Here is a 21,073-nt window from a genome sequence, read left to right as displayed (position 1 = left end):
CCCAGAAGGCTAAAGCGGGCTGGGAATCACTTGAATGGCTGCTATTTTCCAACCTTTTAAACACTATGAAAAAAAAACAAAATTTTGCAAGAGTGATTAAAATTTTAAAAAACATTTTAAGATTAATTAATGATACAAAAATGTTTCAACGTTTAGCTGGATGTTAGCACATTGTACCCTAAGCCACTTTATCAGAAAGCTCAGTATCAGCATACAGATATTAATCTGTGCTGCAAGACAAACACAACAAAGTAAGAAGTTAACTATTGTGGAAAACATCATTTCTGACACGCAACAGGCAGCCAATATCACAGTGTAATAAACTCACACATCTTAAATGATAATTATCCTAACAATTGAGGATGAAGAACACAGACATGATGCTTTTTGAAGTTTAAAGAAAAGGAGAATATGGAGATGGACTTTGCTTCAGGACAAAAAGTTAACATGGGATGGCAGGTGTGCGCAGAGAAACTCGTGGATATGTACTTATTTCTTATTAGTGGTAAGCTTCAATAGTAGTTACTGCTATAATTTATTGATTGATATATCTGTTTAAAAAATAATTATAATATGAAGAAATAGTACAGAGGGCTGCTCAGTGGTGCAGTGGGTAGCAATGCACCACTGAGCAGCACCAAGAAGGTTCTGGCTTCGATTCCCGGCCTAGGGTCTTTCTGCATGGAGTTTGCATGTTCTCCCTGAGCATGCATGGGTTCTCTCCGGGTATTTTTCGTATGTCAGGCATACTCTGGTCTAAATCGTCAAGGTGTGACAGGGTCTTTGGAGTAAAGAGAGAAAGGTGCCTAACTGTTGAAATTGACAAAATATGGTGGAAAGTAACAATGAAAAACAGAAAGAAAACCAAAAAATACACCCAGAAGGCTAAAGCGGGCTGGGAATCACTTGAATGGCTGCTATTTTCCAACCTTTTAAACACTATGAAAAAAAAACAAAATTTTGCAAGAGTGATTAAAATTTTAAAAAACATTTTAAGATTAATTAATGATACAAAAATGTTTCAACGTTTAGCTGGATGTTAGCACATTGTACCCTAAGCCACTTTATCAGAAAGCTCAGTATCAGCGTACAGATATTAATCTGTGCTGCAAGACAAACACAACAAAGTAAGAAGTTAACTATTGTGGAAAACATCATTTCTGACACGCAACAGGCAGCCAATATCACAGTGTAATAAACTCACACATCTTAAATGATAATTATCCTAACAATTGAGGATGAAGAACACAGACATGATGCTTTTTGAAGTTTAAAGAAAAGGAGAATATGGAGATGGACTTTGCTTCAGGACAAAAAGTTAACATGGGATGGCAGGTGTGCGCAGAGAAACTCGTGGATATGTACTTATTTCTTATTAGTGGTAAGCTTCAATAGTAGTTACTGCTATAATTTATTGATTGATATATCTGTTTAAAAAATAATTATAATATGAAGAAATAGTACAGAGGGCTGCTCAGTGGTGCAGTGGGTAGCAATGCACCACTGAGCAGCACCAAGAAGGTTCTGGCTTCGATTCCCGGCCTAGGGTCTTTCTGCATGGAGTTTGCATGTTCTCCCTGAGCATGCATGGGTTCTCTCCGGGTACTCTGGCTTCCTCCCACAGTCCCAAAACATGACTGTTAGGTTAATTGGCTTCTCTAGATTCTCCTTAGGTGTGAGTGTGTGTGAATGGTTGTTTGTCTCTGTGTTGCCCTGCGATGGACTGGTGACCTGTCGAGGATGTACCCCGCCTCTCGCCCGTAGACAGCTGGAGATAGGCACCAGCACCCTTTGCGACCCCGTTAGGGATTAAGCGTGTAAGAAGATGGATAGATGGAGAAATAGTACAGAAACAAACACTGCAAACAAAATTCATTCTTGCTCAAGATGCTTGAAATGCGATGCATGATGCACCTTGTAGGGCTTCAACAATAGAGTTTGCATGTAAACCGGTTCTAAATTGGTTTGCAAAGTCAGCTGTGACTCATTCAGATGTTTTTATCATCTGAATAAAAAGGCAGTTCATTACCAAGACTTGTGGAGAGCTCCATGGCCTGCCAAGGAGTAAATGCAATTTTGAATCGGATGTTACATACATGAGACAGACATGAGGAGTGGAGCTAGAAAACCAAGGCTGATCGCTGCTGAGGCAGCTGTAAGTTTTCTGAGCCCTTATTTAAAGAGCCTTACCCTAAATGAGCCTGCGGTTTATAGGCACATAAAATAAATGTGGCCACCAGAAGGTTCTGGTGTTTGTGTTTCAAGAATGTTCTGATCAATCTTCACTTTTTTTACACCAAAAATGTTGATTTGACAACATATTTCTTCCTTTGTATTGTTTTGTTTCTGTGTTGACTGATAGAAAGAGGGGTGGTCCACACTATCTTTCTGACTCACCATTACTTACATCACACAGCAGATTTGGAAAGAGGAGATTCTACCTCTTTAAAAATAAAACTTTGTTGAAGTTTGGAAAAAGCTTGAAATTCTAAATTTTTTTAAATGAATGTTTTTATTGTTTTTCATCTTAACAAGGCCGTTAAAGTATTTCGAAAGCAAACAGTTTGGCATTGTGTTGTGGATTGACTCAAGAAGCAGATGTTAACCTACGTTAGCCAGAACATTGTGTGAAAACAACCACAGAAACACAGACATCGCACAGCCAAGACCAAAGCCCGGAGATTTCAGGGTGTGCAGAGGTAAACATCGCCTTGCAGAGGCATGCAGAGAACATGGGAGCATGCAGATTTGCTTGAATGTGAGAGACTGTCTCTAAGCTCATGCTGGGAGGACTCACGGTCATCATGAGCTGAATAAACCCACAGAAAGAGAGCAAACAGAGGCAGAGTCTGTGCGCCTGGCTGACCACCTGCATCAACACAAGGCCAGGTGGAGAGACTTCCATGGAAGGAGTTACCCTCCTTTTTCAACCCCTGCCAAAGCTCTACTTCCCCTTTTCAGATGATCTCCAAGCAGCACTGATACAGCTGTCAGCTTTCTTTTTACTGTTTGTCTCTCCTTATTTCGGTGGATTAGAATTCCAGCCTTTAGTCCTCATTTCAAAGAAAAATGTTTGCATTTCTTAAGTGGAGTCATGGATAAGCTAATTCGCCGACTGTTAGAAGGGGAACACAATTTTCTTTTAACAGATACGTATTCTTGTGTTTGATCATTTGGATTTCTCCAACTTTAATTTTCTTACCAAAAATCCCTATTTTGTTCCTTTCTGATGTGGATATGTCCTGTCCAGCCCCCAGGGCATGAAGCTGGCTTGCTACATGTTGACCTATATGCAACGCAGCAAGAGATTTTTGAAGGCATGCAATGGGCTTACTTTGCTTATCAAATTGAAGTAAAGAGAAGGATTTATAGGATATTTGTCAACTACCACTACATGAAGAGTACTCCCACATGTTGGCCTGATCCAGACCCTGAAATCTAGCAAGATGATGGCATCCCCTCGCACCCTGAGTATGAGAACGCCATTAACAGCTGGAAGAAAATTTTACACAGTATCTGTTAGAAATAAAATTATCTGTTTAATCTCATTTCTAATACAATAACATGCTTTTTAAATAAATCTTACTGATAATATACGTACACAATACAAACACCAGTCTTTATTTGCCAATCGTGGTTACCATTTAGCATTAGTACCCTGATTTTTTTTTTAGCTGTCTGGCAGTTTAGCGTTAGCAATGGAATTTTATTTAGCAGAATACGGGTGAGCTTACGTTGGTTATGCAATGCACGCCACTGCTGATTATGTCAGTTATCTGTTTCAGGAAAGATTCTTTCCTAATCATCCATCCATCCATTTTCCCCATGCTTAGTCTGTCATGGTCAGTGCATATCTCAGTCATGTTTTGGACTGTGGGAGGAAGGCGGAGTACCCGGAGAGAACCCACGTATGCACGGGGAGAACATGCAAACTCCATGCAGAAAGAACCCGGGCCAATAATTAAACCCAGAACCTTCTTCCTGCAAGGCAACAGTTCTACCCAAGAAAAATGAAATGTCACTAATTAAAGTCTACATCTAGACGGGGAAAATTTCGGCTGTCATCCTCAAAATTATATTTCTAGAGAAATGACCGCGGAGTCCGTGGATCGTCCCCGCAGCTCCCCGGCATGGCAGCGGCTGGGGGACTTCCTCAGGGCTGTCTCTCCTACTCCCTTGGTGGGGGTCTGATTTCCAGGGCTGGCCCCTCCTTGGTGCCTTCGCTCTTGGGGACCCTCTGGGCGCCTGGGGCTTTTTGGTCTCCCGGCGCTGGACTCAGTGCTCTGGGGGGGCGCCTCTTCGGCTCTCCACAACCACTATTGAGCATTTTTTTTCTATGGATACATGCACAAGTGCACCCTCACAAACAACTACAGGTGCTTGGCTCCAGGTACTCAGAGAGTATCCATACAGAAACCCCACATTCATATCTTCAGGTTACACAGAGTACATGTCACACTTAATAATATTACTTTAGCGATAGTTTGAAGGTGTTGCTTTATTGTATGTCTCGTATCATGTCTTTCGGTTATGCTGTTCTTTTTTCATCTCATTACAGGTGATGAAGCAGACTGAAAATGTTTTGTCATTGTCTCCTTTCTATCTCCTCTTTCTTTCATCTTTTCTCTCTTTTTTCTCTTTTTTCCTTTTTCTTCTTCTGTTTTTCTGCTCTATTTACATTGCAGTGTCCATATAAACTGTAGAACTCCCTGTATAATTATAATAAAGCAATTTACATGCATGAAACAAGTGTAGCAGTATAACAATTGCCATACTGCTACACTTTCTGGCATCAATACAATTATTCTTATTGCCACATTGCCAGACAGGACACTGTAAAAAAAAAAAAAAAAAAAAAAGACCAATGCATGTCTGTTTTGCAGCTGGTAAACTTACAGGAAGCATGACAAAAGCCAGAGAACTGCCAGCTGAAATAGCAGAGAGGTTTAGAAAACTCTGTCAGGTTAGCTGAACCTAATTAGAAAGGAAATCCAAACAAACCACTAAGATGTTTTAAGCTTAAAAATGTATTAAAACAAATAAAAATCAAAAGGGGAAGAACAAGAGTTTCTGTGAGTTGTAAAATTGCTAAATGCAGGAAGCTTAAGACTGTGGAAGACTGGATGATTTCGAATTAAAAAAACAAACCAGCATTGACTAATGCCAGTGCCCTAAAATCCTAAAGATGACAGAGCAGGGTACATAGCAGCTAAAGCAGCAGAGCAGGTGGCTGCCATTACCTCTGCACGTTGACAATTTCTGATGTCAGTTTTTTAGGATGATGATGCATCTGTCCACCAAGCAAAGAACATGAACTGACATGACCACCAAACACTTAATCCAGGTGAAAATTAATCATGGCTCTAAAACTAAAACATGCGTCACTAGACTCTATTATGTTAATCTGATTTATTAGCTTCTATACAACAACGATGGATGGATGTTGTTTTCAAGGAATGAAGTTTATAAGGAATTAAAGATGTTGGAAAAGCAGGTGAATAATTGGGTTCTTGATCCAAATAAAAGAGGAATCATTAATAACAATGTCATTTGATTTTTACTTAAAGTTTCACAAGGCCAGAATGCTGATAAATTAGTGAATTGTGTTATATCTGTGTTTTATTAAGAGCTGTGAGTCCATAATTTGGACCAGGTGGAGGTAAAAAAAAAAAAGCTGGATGTTGGAAACTAAATTATAAACCAGTCTTTCGTCTACATTTGATCACTTTAGAAATGGAAATGTCTTGAGAGCTGTACTGAACGAAATTTCTTTATGTATACACTCTGTGTGTACAAAATGACAATAAAGTCAGTCTAAGTCTAAAGGGCTGGTTATAGGCCCCGCAGAGGTGTGTCGCAGATATATTTGATCTATACACAATTCTAAAGCGTGGTCTGCACTTTGTTATTCCACGCCACAACGCAAGAGGGACAATCACGAACAACTTGTGGGTCTGGATACGGCTGAGGCGGCAAATTTGTGTGACAACGGGGGGACATGAAGGCGAAACAGAGCGGGGATCCAGGTGGAAAAAGGGTCCCAGTGTTCTCACGCACTTAGCTCTTCTAACTGGTCCAATTTTTTCCGAGTCGTTTTTCTCAATGGCGGTCATACAAATAAAACAAGCCGGTAAGATATCAAACAGGAAATACGTAAAGTGTAGAGCAGATATAGATTTGACCAATGGGATGGGGGTACATTTTTATTCGCTGCAACACACGCGCAGACGACCTGGTTTCTGAGTATAAATCAGCCTTAACTCTAAGAATGGATCTCTTCTCTAAAGAATTCTATGGTTCTGGGCAGGGGCGGATTTAGGAGGATGGGGGCCCCTGGGCTGGAGTCAGGATGGGGGCCCCTGGGCTGAAGGTTGACAGGTTGACAAAAAAAAAAAAAAAAAAAAAAAATATATATATATATAAATATATATATATATATATATATATATATATATATATATATATATATATATATATATATATATATATATATATATATATATATAGTATGTGTTTGTTTTGTTTTAGAGGATGAGCAGAAAATGACCGAACAGTAAGTTTTGACAACTTACAACTTTAATAAGCCAGTTGTCACAAACTACAAACAACTCTGGAGGAAATAAATGTAAAAAAAAGTACTTCTCTGCCAGTCAGACAGAATATGGATATAAACAATATAAAAGAGATCAGGCATACTGTAGTTTTCAGAAAATATCCTGACCCAGGTAAGTCCAAAGTGCTGTCCAGTCCAAAGCAGAGGTGGACATGAACATGAACAATTTTCATCTTCTAGACCAAGGTATTTACAGAGAAATTTTGAAAAATATGAAGAACAAAATACAGATTTCCATTTATTAATGACACTTTTTCATTTAACTTCTTTGTAGGAACGCGAACGCAAACCAAATAAGAAAACAATACTAAACCCTGAAAAGTTTGAAACTTTGAGCCTGTCTTATAATGCACATGCACAATCTTTGTTTTGTATCTACAATCATTTAAATTTTTACTTTAATTTAGCAGATAAACTTTAAAAAAGACCAAGTTTGTTTTCAAATTATTTTACAGACCCAAAGTTCTTTTGAGATAATTTTAACCCTCATGTCAAAAAGTTTGGACACCACTGCCCTAACCAGTAACACCAAGCCCTTTCAGTAATGAGTGAAAGGGTTATCAGACATTTAAGCTTAGTCTGATATGAAATTTGAAAAGTTGCCCACTTTTCTGGATTTTTTTACTGCAAATTCCTTGACAAGATCACTGAAGTCCAGCTTTCTCACTAAATCACTCTCAATAGACATGAGAGTCAAATGGTTCAGTCTTTCTTGTCCCATTGTGGATCTGAGTCTATTTTTAACTATTTTAAGCTTGGAGAATGATCGCTCACCACTTGCATTTGTGACAGGAAATGTCAGGTAAAGCCTGAAAGCAATATCCACATTTGGGAAGATGTCCTGCAGTTTCTTTTCCCTAATGAATTGTAAAAGCAATCGAGCAGATGTGATGCCTTTATCACGAATAAAATCTTTAAACTGGACAATTTCCTCCACAAAGTCCATCTCCAAGTCAGCTGAATATTTACTTTGGAGATGAGATGCTTTGTTTCTTAGCTCTGGAACAGTAACACCAGAAATATTGTTCAGGAAGCCAAAAGTGTTGTTGAGGTTATCATATGCAATATACCTGCGATTGATTTCAGAAAGCAATCTGTCAACAACCACCAAAAAAACACTGGTGGAGAACTTTTGTTGAGCTGATAAGTCAACCTCTGAGGTGGCGCTCTCTCCAAAAAATGGTTTTGGAGTCTTTGATCTTCGACCAGTAACTCTGTAAGCTTGTGAAACTGTTGGAGACAACTTCTTTGCTTGAGACTCAAACCTATCAAATTGATCTCTCAGACCTCCAATGTACTCCCGCAAGGATCCCACCAAATTCACAGCTGTACACAAGTCCAGTTCCACAGACTGCAAAGCTGCACTTCCTTTTTCAAAGCGCTGTAAAATGCTATGCCAAAATGTACACATAAAAGCTGTTTCAAGCTTGTCCATTTTTTTATCAAGTGATCTTGCTTCATTTCTTATTGCTGCGTTTTGGTTTGTGTCATTTACAATATTCTTCAATGATTTTTGAATGTTTGCATAGTTAATATGCACTGCCTGTGTGGCATCTGCATGTGCAGCCCATCTAGTGTTCGAAAGGGACTTCAATGTTTCAATGCGCTTGTTTGCATTAGGCTGCAGTCCATCTGTTACCACCTTCCACCTTGCTGTCGACTTGGAGCAAAAGTTAAATAAGTTTTGCACAAACTGGAAAAAATCAGCTGTCTCAAAACAGCAGTTAACACTATTAACTCCAACCAAATTCAGGGTATGTGCAGCACATGGAACCCATTCAACTAGTGGGTTGAGTTCTTTTATACGTGCTTGTAGTCCTTTATATACTCCTGACATGTTGGCAGCATTATCATAGCATTGCCCCCTGCAGTTTGCGATGTCAATCCCCATCTCTTCCAAAACCTTAAGTACAGACGCACATAAAGCTTCCCCAGTATGACTTTCAATTGGTAGAAACTTCAGAAAGCGTTCCTGAGAGTGTCCTTCAGGTGACACATATCTTAACACAAATGTTAACTGATCAACATGTGCCACATCTGGCGTGGAGTCAACAGAGACTGAGAAGTATTTTGCCATTTTTACTTCACTCACTATTTCTGATAGAACACGATCACCCATCAGCTGAATAAATTCCTCACATGTTTGGGAAGAAAGATATGAGGGTTTCCCTGAACCTGCATTTCCATATTTCTCTATGTGAGACTTCAGAAAAGGATCAAACTCGCTGATTAACTCCAGTATTCCCAGATAATTCCCATTATCAGTTCTTCCAAATTTGTCACTGGCTCCTCTCAGAGCCAGTCCCCTCTCTGCTAAAAACTTGACAACAGACACAACTCTTCTCAACACTTCAGTCCAATATGATCACTCAGATTCAAATTGTTTCTGCAGTTCTGTGTCTATCCTCCCACTGGCTGCTGCAAGTGAAACATATGTCAGCATAGCTTTTCTATGATGTTCGCTGTTTTCGTGCTCTCTCATGCGTTCAGTCGCGTGCTTCCAGTCACTAAATCCAGTTTCAAAGTTTGACTGAGTATTAGCATTGGTGAAAATGCGGCATGCAAAACAAAACACAGCTCCGGTGGATGGAGAGTAAAGCAGCCACGGTCTTTCGATGTACTCACCATTTAACATCTTGCGTTTAAAGTGAGATTTGGAGAAGTGACGCTTTTGATGCTTGTACACCCGTTCTGATGCTTGAAAGCCAACATTCATATTTTGACAGCTCTCCGGTCCTCGCTCAGCCCAGTAAGCTCGCACAGACTCGTCAATTTCCCCCCAATGCGCCGGATCGGTACGGTACGGATCCACAGTTGTCTTTCCATCTGCGGAAGAAGATCCCGCTTCCACCAACTCTGACTCCACAGACGCCAGTCCAGCCACCGACTCAGTCACGGTTAAAGGTTCTGGCGGGATCTTAGTGCCGGTGTTATAGCTAAGGGTTTGAGGAGCGGGGGATAATGATGTTTCTGCTCCATCTCCGCTAACAGGTTTAAAAAAGCCTGTCAGTTTAGGCATTTTGTTTGTCGCCTCTTTGGCGCGATGCTCTTTTTCCTTTCTCTTCTTTCTTTTCTGCGCTCCGCTGTCATATTTTCTGTTGTCCGCCATTGTAAAATAATATTCCCTTGGCCTTGGCGCTCTTCCTCCCCAATGCGTAAGATGCGTCAAAAGTGGACCAATAACAAGCAAGCATTCATGATGGACGTTTGTCAGAACAAATTGGAACATTTTTAATCTGTGCTGTCAAAATCATCGTAGTCATTGATTAAATTCTGACACTATCCATTCACAAAAATATAAAACATCCTTCGGGGCCCCCGAAATGCCGGGGCCCCGGGCTGCAGCCCCGGTAAGCCCCTGCTTAAATCCGGCCCAGGTTCTGGGTAATCAAGGGAGGATCTAGAGCAGGGGTCTTCAACGTTTTCCAGGCTATGGACCCCCAAACTGATGGCGAGATGGAGCGGGGACCCCCTAAATTTATATATTGTATGAAATTGTGTTATATTAAACTGGTTCTATAGTCACTCTATTACAGATGGAGTCATGTAATGGAACTAATTTTGCCCTGGGATTATTAAAGTATTTCTGATTCTGATTCCTTGTTGATGGGACAGGTGTTGTGAATGAAATGGTGCCCAGCTTGAAAGAGCTCCTGTGTGTCGCTGAATGTGTGCATCGATGACTGAAAGACATCTTCTGCCTCCATTTATTCGTTTACTACTGTGTGTTGAATTCATGTTAATGTGTATTTGAAGATATTTCAATTAGTGGAAAAAATTGCAGGGGGAATATAAAAAAAAAAGGTTTAGGTTACAGCTATCCTATACCTGTTTCTCTGGTTCATTTGTCATTTATGTTGAAGACTATCTAAAAATATTATTCATGTTTTTAGATATTTTATGCGTCAAATCTTGATATTCTTTCTCTGACTTTTTGAAGAACTAAAAAAATCTGTTTCTGTTCTTACTATTAAACTTATTGAAACAACAATAACAAAACATGTTTTATATAATCTTCTAATTTCCACTCTTTTGTCAGATATTTGACTTATGTTTACTCAGAAACGCAGATCTGCATTGATGACTGAAAGACATCTTCTGCCTTCATGTATCTGTTTACTACAGTGTTTTGAATTCATGTTAATGTGGATTTAAAGACATTTCAATTAGTGGAAAATATTGCAGGGGGGAATATAAGTCTAATTAACCAAAACTTCGCGACCCCCATGCAGTACCTCTGCGGACCCCCTAGGGGTCGCGGACCCCCTGTTGAAGACCTCTGATCTAGAGGGATCATGATGAGGACTGTGGCCACCCCTACCAGGTGATTTGTTGTTGCCCCATGGATGTAATTCAATACCCCTAGAACCAGCAGTACTCATCTAAGCCTGATGGTGGCAGCAGTGATACCATCATGCAAAATTTCCTTCTTTGACATTTTAACGCTGGTATATTAACCAAAAACTGAATAGAAAATGCAACAAAAAAATCCACAACATCATAGTCCTAGAGAGGTATAATTCAGAATGTTTGTTCTTTTCTGAAATAGGTTTTATAGGGGCGACTTTGTCTCTGCAGTCACCTAGAAGCCTTCTATCTCATTAAAGATAAAGAACATTACTCCACCCATTTAATGTATATATTATGCATAACCGTAAATTCATATAAATGGCACTAATGTATAAATATGTGCATAGCTTTATCAGCAAGTTCCCTAATGATAATCTGGTCTATCTTTAGTGATTTATTTGTAAAATATGAAGCTCTAGCGAAAGTTCAATTGAAGAAACTCTGACTTACCTCCATCAATCAGAAGCCGATCCGTCTCTGAAGCGAGCCAATCAGCTTCGAACTACTCCACCACGAAGCCCAATCAGCGTCCTGCTTCCACTTTATAAACTCCCTCAAATCTCACCACAGCCGCTATCCTGCAATCGCTGTCGGATTTCGATTCAGACGACAATTCAATTTTCCCTGCTCGGAGAAGCTCCCGTCTAGCCGCTCTCATCTCCTTCTTCCGCGTTACACTCCAAGGGTATATTGCCAGGCTCCGACCTAAACTCTGCTCAGATGTCTTAACGAGCCTCCCTCCTACCTCCTCGTGATTCATCTCCCTCGCCTTCCGCTTCAATCCGCTCCGATTCCTGGCCGCAAAAGACATGCAAGTCCTCTGCTCCCGTCGCCAGGCGCAGAAGGCCTCCCGGATCTGTCCCAGCAGCAGTCACCGCTACGCCCGCTCCTTCTCATCGTTTCGATGCAGCCTTGGACCTCTTCAGCTTCCTGATTCATAGCAGCTCCCCCGTCTAGTACTTCTGGCGTTTAACAGCTCTCAGCCTCCCTCCGCTCCACCGGACTCTCTCACTCAATCCGTTTGACGCTGTCCGCACGCTCCAACTTGGAAATCCCTGCACTGCCACGTCATCCCTGCCGCTGTCTGCTTAGACGGACCTCCCCCTCCCCTCATTCACATTAGGGAACGCCCGCCGGGCCAGCCTTAGGGTAAGACGTATTCAACCATGTTTTCATTCATAATTTTCTATCTATTTGAGTTTGCTGCTATGCTTCGTCTGCCTCTATCAGGCATACTTATATTAACACACATGCTGATATTTTCACTAGCCTCGTTCTAAATTATTCAGGGGAATATTTTAGTCTCTTATTCTTCCCTCCCCTGAAGTCGATCAGCAGGTCGCATCAGCAGGTGACGTCACAGTTTTCCTTAAATCATCCGATCTCCGTCTACCAGAGATCTTCTATTGGCCAAATTTTTTTTTTTTTGGCCGCATTCAGCATCTATCGTGATTACTCAGAGCTTCTGCAGTAGGGCCATCCGATCAGTCTGTCCCTGCCTGTCCCTGCCGTGCACGCTTTATATATCGTACCTCAGTCTTAGCAGCCCGTCATCTTACCACCCCTTATTATTACTTCTGATTATCGTTCTGTCTTCTTCTTCTTCTTTAAAAAAAAAAAAAAAAAAAAAAAATATAAACAAAACTGATGTTCTACATCAGTCATTTCTAAATGCCAATTGCGCTCCTTGCTAGGTCAGCTAATTTGCCATGCGCTTATTTCTCAAGGCCGCTCTTTCATTCCCAGTTGCTTGATCCGGCAATTTCCGTCCCTCTCCTTGGTCAGATTACTGAACGTAGGCTGCCGTTCGGATCCTATGGTCTGACTGCTTCTAAATTGGAACAAAATTTCTTTTCTATGTCGGCATTATCTATCTCCCGCCATGCTTCAAAAATTTTACGGATGCTGCATCCGTAGGTTTTGGGGGGTTCTTCAGGACAGGTGGTTCACGGGTTCATGGGCTCTTTTATTCACACCCATTATGCTTGTGTGAGGTCTAACCCTAGCTAGCTTGCATCGTGGGGCTTGGGAAGGAATCGCGTCCGCCCACTGCGATAACTTCGTAGTAGCTGAAGCCACTAATAAGTCACTCCTCCTCCCAGTCTCTCATGCCTTCATCAGAAGCATCACTGGCAGCAGTCACTAACGTTTCATCATCTCGGCGCGTCATGTTCAGGCATTCAAGCACTTTTATCCGCCCACTCATGGTTCCTTCACCACCTCAGGATACTCTTAGAATCACGTGGCTTCCCTCTAGTAGGTAATCTGGGCATTCGTTCTGGACCGAGCAGCTGCATTGCAGCTACTCGCGGGGTTCTGAGGCTTCCCTCAGCGCTGGGCCGATGGTTCACCAGCCTATACCTCATTCATCCGCCCAGAACTCTCACCAATTCTCTCAGCTCAGTGCTCTCTCTGCCTCTAGGTAACTCTATTACAAATACTGGTGGTGGTTCAACTCATTTTCATAATTTTCTGACCAAATCACGACCATCCTCTAACTCATTTTCTACTCCCACTCCTTATCAGTTTTCTTCATTATTCCCTGCTTCATGCAGTCTTCCATGCTGTCTCCTTGCTATTCATGCTATCTTCATTCTGGCTCGCATTCATGCAATCTCACCTTTATGACGGGCATTTATATGCATTCTCCTGTGTGTCACGTCACGTCTGGTCTGTGTCTCGTCATGCATCCTTGACACCATTTAGCATGCATTCCCTAATGCATCAATTCTTCATATATGTTACCATCGCAAGATTCATTATCAGACTCATCTGCAAGATTCATTATCAGACTCATCTGCAAGATTCATTATCAGACTCATCCGCAAGATTCATTATCAGACTCATCCGCAAGATTCATTCCCTAATGCATCACATGCTCCCTATCTGTGTCTCGTCGTGTCTCGTCATGCATCCCTTACGCCATTTTGCTTGCATTTCCAATGCATCAATATGCACCATGTCTGCGTCTTGTCATGTCTGTATCCCGTCATGTTATATGTTCTATATGGACTCATCCGCAAGATTCATTATCAGACTCATCCGCAAGATTCATTATCAGACTCATCCGCAAGATTCATTCCCTATGCATCACATGCTCCCTATCTGTGTCTCGTCGTGTCTCGTCATGCATCCCTTACGCCATTTTGCTTGCATTTCCAATGCATCAATATGCACCATGTCTGCGTCTTGTCATGTCTGTATCCCGTCATGTTATATGTTCTATATGGACTCATCCGCAAGATTCATTATCAGACTCATCCGCAAGATTCATTATCAGACTCATCCGCAAGATTCATCATCATCATAATGGGATGCGTCGTCGTCGTCGTCATCATCATCATCATCATCATCATCATCCGCAGGATTCATCATCATCATCCGCAGGATTCATCATCATCGTCATCATCATCGTCATGGGTTCATCATCGTCATCATCATCATGGGATCATCATCGTCACCATCATCATCGTCACCATCATCATCATCATCATCATGGGATCATCATCATCATCATGGGATCATCATCATCATCATCATGGGATCATCATCATCATCATCATCATCATGGGATCATCATCATCATCATGGGATCATCATCATCATCATCATCATGGGATCATCATCATCATCATGGGTAAATCATCATCGGTAAGTTCTCGGCGTCTACCGTGGTCGCCATCCTCATCAACAACCTGGCTCGGTAAGTTGTTCGCAAACCTTCTCAGCATTTCATTACGCATTCTTTATTCTGTCCCTAGCGTATGCCCTACGAGCATACGGACTCTCCGGCCTCGGCTTTTTGGGGGAACATCCCTATTCACATTCATCTACTCATGCATGTTAAAGCATAATTCAGCATGAATGCTCCTGCCGAGGTCTGAGCGCCAAAGACTATACTTTCTTATCAATAAATTCTTCTAATTATCTTTTCTCTCTGTGTGAGTTTTTCAGATTGAAATGAAGCTCTAGCGAAAGTTCAATTGAAGAAACTCTGACTTACCTCCATCAATCAGAAGCCGATCCGTCTCTGAAGCGAGCCAATCAGCTTCGAACTACTCCACCACGAAGCCCAATCAGCGTCCTGCTTCCACTTTATAAATTCCCTCAAATCTCACCACAGCCGCTATCATGCAATCGCTGTCGGATTTCGATTCAGACGACAATTCACCCACCTCCATCCCCTTCTCCGCCATCGCAGCTGAATCGTCCTCCATGACACGACTTCACCTCAACCTCATCAGAGAGTATTAATCCCAGTTGTCACCATCCCTCGCCTCATCGCATTGGTCCGGCAGAAGACCACCATGTTGAGCCCGGTTCTGCCAGAGGTTTCTTCCCAAAGGGGAGTTTTTCCTCTCCACTGTCGCTTCATGCTTGCTCATCATGGACACTTCACGGTGCCTGCATCACCGAGCAGGACCTCTATATCCCGAGTCTGAGTGAAGCCCCGGCGTCAGCTCCCTCAGTCTTCTAGTCCCACAATTCTGCCCAGCAGATCACCTTGTCAACCAGCTCGGATTAAACCACCACCAGTTTCAGGCCCGGGGGGAACATCCCTATTCACATTCATCTACTCATGCATGTTAAAGCATAATTCAGCATGAATGTTCCTGCCGAGGTCTGAGCGCCAAAGACTATACTTTCTTATCAATAAATTCTTCTAATTATCTTTTCTCTCTGTGTGAGTTTTTCAGATTGAAATGGATGTTGTATGCATTGATTTTCTTGTTGGTTTAAATTGATCAGTATAGACATAAGATGTTTTTGGCACCTGCACAACCACGCCTCTGAAAAATTTCTGGAACCGTCACTGGTTAGGCACCATGCTAATGTGGTCACCTCTGGAAATCCTTTAGCCACCCCAGAAATAATTTCCTAGAACCGCCACTGTGGGGAATAAGGAAAAACAATGAGGGTCTCCTTAAGAGCCATTTGACTTACGTTGTATTCCGGTTGGACTTCGGAGCTGGATGTGGTGCTGGTGCTCTGAGCTGAGTCTTTGGAGTCTTGTTCCATTAATTCCAAACAAGGAGCCTGTGGAGTCTCTCTGGACACAACAGGGGCTCTGCGAGGATCAGCGGCACACTGGAAGCAGATAAGATGGAAAAATGGGCTTCCTGTGTTAAGAAGCAGCACTGAACCAAATTTTTTTTTATATCAGGGTAATACTGATCGAGGATTTTGGCTGATTTGTTGTTTTTTGACAGACATAAATATGTTCAAATTAATTAAATATATGAAAAAAGGCGAGTAATTGTATTTACACATGCATACATAGAGTACGCTTATTTTCTTACAAGACAAGATGACTATTCTAGCTGTTCATTTTAATCATCAACGACAATTTGGAGAAAGAAACTATTTATTGTTGCGGCTCATTTTACTTCATTTTTTTTACAAATTCTTCAAAATAGTGTGTTAGGTTTCTGTTTTTGTGATGTTTTTCTTTGCTCTTTGTTTTATAGTTTTTTATAGTTTAATTCTTAGTTTATTGTGTTCTTTGGGTTTTTCTCAGTTACTGTCTCAGTCTTGGATCTGTTATATTTTCTTTTTAGTGTTCAGTTTTGCTTTACTCCTTGTTTTCTAGTGTTAGTGGTTTCATTTTTATTTTTGCTGTGTTCTCTGGTTAATTCTTAGTTACTGTCCCAGTCTTGGTTCTTTTATGTTTTCTTTTGAGTGTTTAGTTTTACTTTGCTCCATGTTTTATAGTCTTAGTGGTTTAATTATTATTTTGTTGTGTTTTCTAGTTATTTCCAGTCTTCCAGGTTTTTCATTTGTTGCCCTCTGCTGCCCTCTTGTGTTCTCCTTTCTCCCTAGCTCCTGTTTTGTTTCTGCTCTGTGCTCACCTGTACCCAATCTTCTCATTAGCCCACTCTTTGTCTCAGTCTCCTTTAAAAGCCCTCTCTCTTCAGTTCCTCTTTGCTGGGTCCTCGTCTTACTTCGTCAATCTTCCTCCAACTCGTCTCTCTGAGCCTTCCTCCTGGTTACTGTAATTCCCCTGATGACTCCATGGTTTCTGGTTCGTTTTTACTTTTTTTTTAATGCTTTGAATTTTGGACTCCTGGTTTCTTGTTTGTTTTTTGGACTTTGTTTTCATTTCTGGGTTTTGGATTCTTGGTTGCCTGTTTGTTTGGAATTTGTTTTTTCAGTAACTCTTCATTAAATCAACTATAAATTCACCTCTTCCTGCCTCTGCTTCTGGGTCCTCCATCCACAAACAAATCGTGACATAGTGACAGTGTGATGACAAGAGATTAAACTGGTTTTTGCCAAAGATGTTTGAGGTGTGCAGAGATGCTGTTTATTTTTTACCGAACCTAGACCGGATTTGCATTGCTAATTTAATTGCTAATGTAAGCCTGGCAATTACAAGACCTGATGTTACTTTGCTCATTTTTACCTTAACATAAACTATTTTGGTCAACATAGTGTAATTAAATGAATGAGCTTTACAGATCAAACTGACACCGTGCAGATATGTCAAATGTTTACTACCATTGTTATGCTTTGCTCCTGTTTGCGGTTCTGCCTGCGAGGTTTCGTGTTAGGGTGTGCCGTAAGGCCAGCCTGGTAGATGGTTCTTGGTCTTGGCCTCTGTCTCAAACCCAACGGAGACTTTCCTGAAGGCTTTTTCTGGAAATAAAAAAGCAAAAAATAGGACAAAAATAAATTTCTTCTGTCCAATTGCAACAAAAAAGTGAAAGCCTCCATGTTTCAAGACCCATTACATCGCTGTAGGAGTCCCAATCCCGTTCCTCCTCCTCAGTCTTCTTCCTGCCCCTCTTCCTGCTTCCTCTCATACATTGGTTACCATCTGGCAGAAAATGTGAACACGGAGAGAGAGAAAAAGGCAACAACAGAAGGTCACACAGATGGCAGAGGAGAAAGTGAATATCTTTAGGTCTTTCCCGTTTTGTCTCAATTGCTTTGCAGTTAAAGAGCGAAACTTGAGTTTGCAACCTGTCAAACCACTATAATGTAAAGATTTTCTATAGAAGACTACAATAAAGTTCCAGCTGCTATTGAAATAATAATTATAACGTTTTGTTATTATATAAATCTAACCTCAGAAAGTCATAAATCCATAGGCGGATCTACTGGGGTGGCATAGGGTGGCAAATGCCACCCTAAATGACAGCCTTGCCACCCCAGCTGCCACCCCAGTTGGCGGTAGGGATGGCGAGGCTTATAAATTATGGATCATTTGAGAATTACGACCGCTAATTTCCAATGTCGGACTGCAGGGAATGCAGCACGAGATGACACGAGAGCGCCTGAGACTGATTGTTTTGAAAACCGAATGAGGCAAAGCGAGGGAGCCAGGGGTGATGGGGAGAGGAGACACGGGATGAAACAGGTAAAAATTGATTAACTATCTATCGAGAAATGAAATCATAATGAAAGCACAATGTTGCTAGCATAGCTGCAATGCTAATTTTGAGATGATAAAAATAAGGTTGCAGAACGTTATTTCTCTAACTATGATGTTAGTTAGGCCAGACGTCTCAGGCCCATAAGGACATATTTGCGGTCAACTATGACAGAAAAGAGACGATCAAGTTTGATTGTACTCAAATCAAAAAGCACAAAGACATTGGATCTAAATAAAGTTGTGAAGCGTTTTGCTGAGCAACATGGAAATCACGGCATTCAGCTGTTATAGTCATGTTAACTTTATGTTATGCTCTCTGGTGAGCCTTTACAGAGCTGCTACATTTTGTTTTGGCACCTGAGAAAATCTGATATTTCCTTTAATAAAACCAAAAGTGTTAAAAGTTAAAAATGTGATACTGGTGTGAATCCTGCTTAACATGAAGCAGTGTTGTTGTTTCTTTTTTTGTATATATAATATGAAACTATCCAGAAATGACCTGTATCAAAAAAAAAAAAAAGTCAAAAAGCCTTTATTGTCATTATATTCTGCAGCATAATGACAATAAAGGCTTTTTGACTTTTTTTTTTGATACAGGTCATTTCTGGATAGTTTCATATTATATATATATACAAAAAAAAAAAGAAACAACAACACTGCTTCATGAACCTACTCACAAGCAAAATGTATTTTTATGTTGCTTCTTTTCAGATTTGTGGAGATTTTGATGTAACATACAGAACCCGCCTTTTTGTTGATTTGTTGATACAGCAGTATGGAGGACCAACTCTGCCATATTTAAAAATAAATACAGAAATAAATAAATGCTTAATAAATAAATAAGCATACAATTAATTGCCACCAAAAATACAAACAACAAATAAATGTAAGTAGAAATTAAATTATACAGCTAGTCATAAAGGTATATAACTCTTTTAATTGGCTTCTTTATTTCTTTGCCTTTTTAATATTTACCTTATTTATTTTTTTGTCATTTATTACCTTCAACTTCATTTTTTAATTACTTATATTTTGAAGTATTTATTTATGTGTATGTTATAATATTTTTGTCTGTTTTATTCTTCCTTTGTATTTTTTACCCTAGTTATTTCTTCGCCGCTACTTATTTCTGCCTGCCCTTTTTACATTTCTGTATGCCATTATAATATAATTTCTAATTACATTTATTTGTTGATTGTATTTTTGGTGGCAATTAATTGTATGCTTATATATTTATTGAGCATTTATTTATTATTTCTGTATTTATTTTTAAATATGGCAGAGTTGGTCCTCCATATATAGCTCTATCTACAGCAGATCTACATGCATGAAATGTCCCTTTCATGTTGCCTTAACTGCTGTATGTCAAGTTACTGAGAAACAAATGGGGTAAATGTGTGTTCAGAGTAAACAATACATAGATGTCCAGTACCTTGTTCGGGTGCCTTGACCCATTTATTTCTACTGTGTAGTTCTGCTCACTTTATTCCAGCTCAGTCCATAGATCTCTGATGGGTAAGTTTTTCTTTCTATAGTTTCTTCTTGTGCAAATGCTGCAAAGCTGCCTCTCTGACAGTCAATCTCACACATCTGCGACTCAGCACCTGTGTCTTACCTTAATACCTTTCCTGTGATAATACCCTCTAGAAGTAGTGTTATCATTCTTCTATCTCCTATTAAGTGAGATCACATTGTACGATGTATTATTAATATGAACTGTTTCACATGAAATACTAGTACTGTACATACTATTCTCAACAAACTGTGATTAAATTCAGTGTAAACAAATGCCATATGTTGCCACCCCTAAAAAATTCCTGCCCCCCTCTTGCCACCCCATACATATTTTTCTAGATCCGCCCCTGCATAAATCAAATCCTATACAGTCATTATTTTAATATAGCAAAACTAAGAATTAGAGAGTGAATAAGAAGTTTACATAACTCATAAAAATAAACGTCATGTTCTTCTTTGGCTTTCAAGGATTTATTTCATCCTTTTTTTGCTTCAAGATAGAATAAATAGAAAACTACTAACTCAGATATTTCACAAAGTAGAACTTGATGCACAAATGTACATGTACTGTTGCATTTCTATAAATTAAACAGGGAAAGAATCAGATGTTATTACTGATTTAATTTCTCTTAGCCCACTTTTTCAACCATCTGCAGGTTTCTGACAACAGTCTTTCTGTATTTTCAGAAATATGTGGAACGCCTTGGGGTTCCTCCTGAAGAGCTGGAAGAAGTGGCTGGGGAGAGGGAAGTCTGGGCCTCCCTTCTTAAGCTGCTGCCCCCGCGACCCGACCCCGGATAAGTGGAGGAAGATGGATGGATGGATGGATGGATGGATGTGGATCTCCCTAAATTTGGTCAGTTTCCTGGCTCATAAAATCTACACATGTTTAGCACTTTGGGAGGAACACTCTTAAGGCCATAATGTTAGATTGCCAAAAGCAGTTTGGTCCGTTCTGGGTTCTTGGGCGTTGTCCAGCTGGAAGAAACACATGTGACCATGTTTCATCCAGTTTTTTTCAGTTGAATTTTTTAGTGTTCAAAATTCAAACTCAATATTTTCAGCCTCCTAAGATTCAACTGGCGTCTAAATTCAGTGTAAAAAGGGAAGGGTTACTCAACTACAGAAAAATGAAAGTAATAAACTCACCATTGAGTTAGCGTTAGCTTGCAGCACTTACTTCATCATGCTGGTTTTCCTTCCGTATGAGCGCCAAAAGC

The 21,073-nt window shown here is 40.4% G+C and overlaps 1 protein-coding gene across 3 annotated transcripts in view; it reads right to left on the bottom strand.

The window, feature by feature from the left end:
- dnmt3bb.1 (DNA (cytosine-5-)-methyltransferase 3 beta, duplicate b.1) overlaps positions 1-21,073 on the bottom strand; it is an 82,398-nt gene that overhangs the window by 16,232 nt on the left and 45,093 nt on the right. For all 3 annotated transcript variants that reach the window (XM_038309344.1, XM_038309347.1, XM_038309345.1), the window contains exons 5-7: positions 17,695-17,780; positions 17,462-17,599; positions 15,908-16,051 (exon numbers count right to left, since the gene is read on the bottom strand). In XM_038309344.1, coding sequence (XP_038165272.1) covers positions 15,908-16,051; positions 17,462-17,599; positions 17,695-17,780 — 368 coding nt within the window. The remainder of the gene's footprint in view (positions 1-15,907; positions 16,052-17,461; positions 17,600-17,694; positions 17,781-21,073) is intronic.

This window comes from Cyprinodon tularosa, unplaced genomic scaffold (assembly GCF_016077235.1).
Source record: "Cyprinodon tularosa strain WSP-4 unplaced genomic scaffold, ASM1607723v1 ctg66, whole genome shotgun sequence".
NCBI classification, from domain to species: Eukaryota; Metazoa; Chordata; class Actinopteri; order Cyprinodontiformes; family Cyprinodontidae; genus Cyprinodon; species Cyprinodon tularosa.
This window is presented reverse-complemented; position numbering and strand designations above follow the sequence as displayed.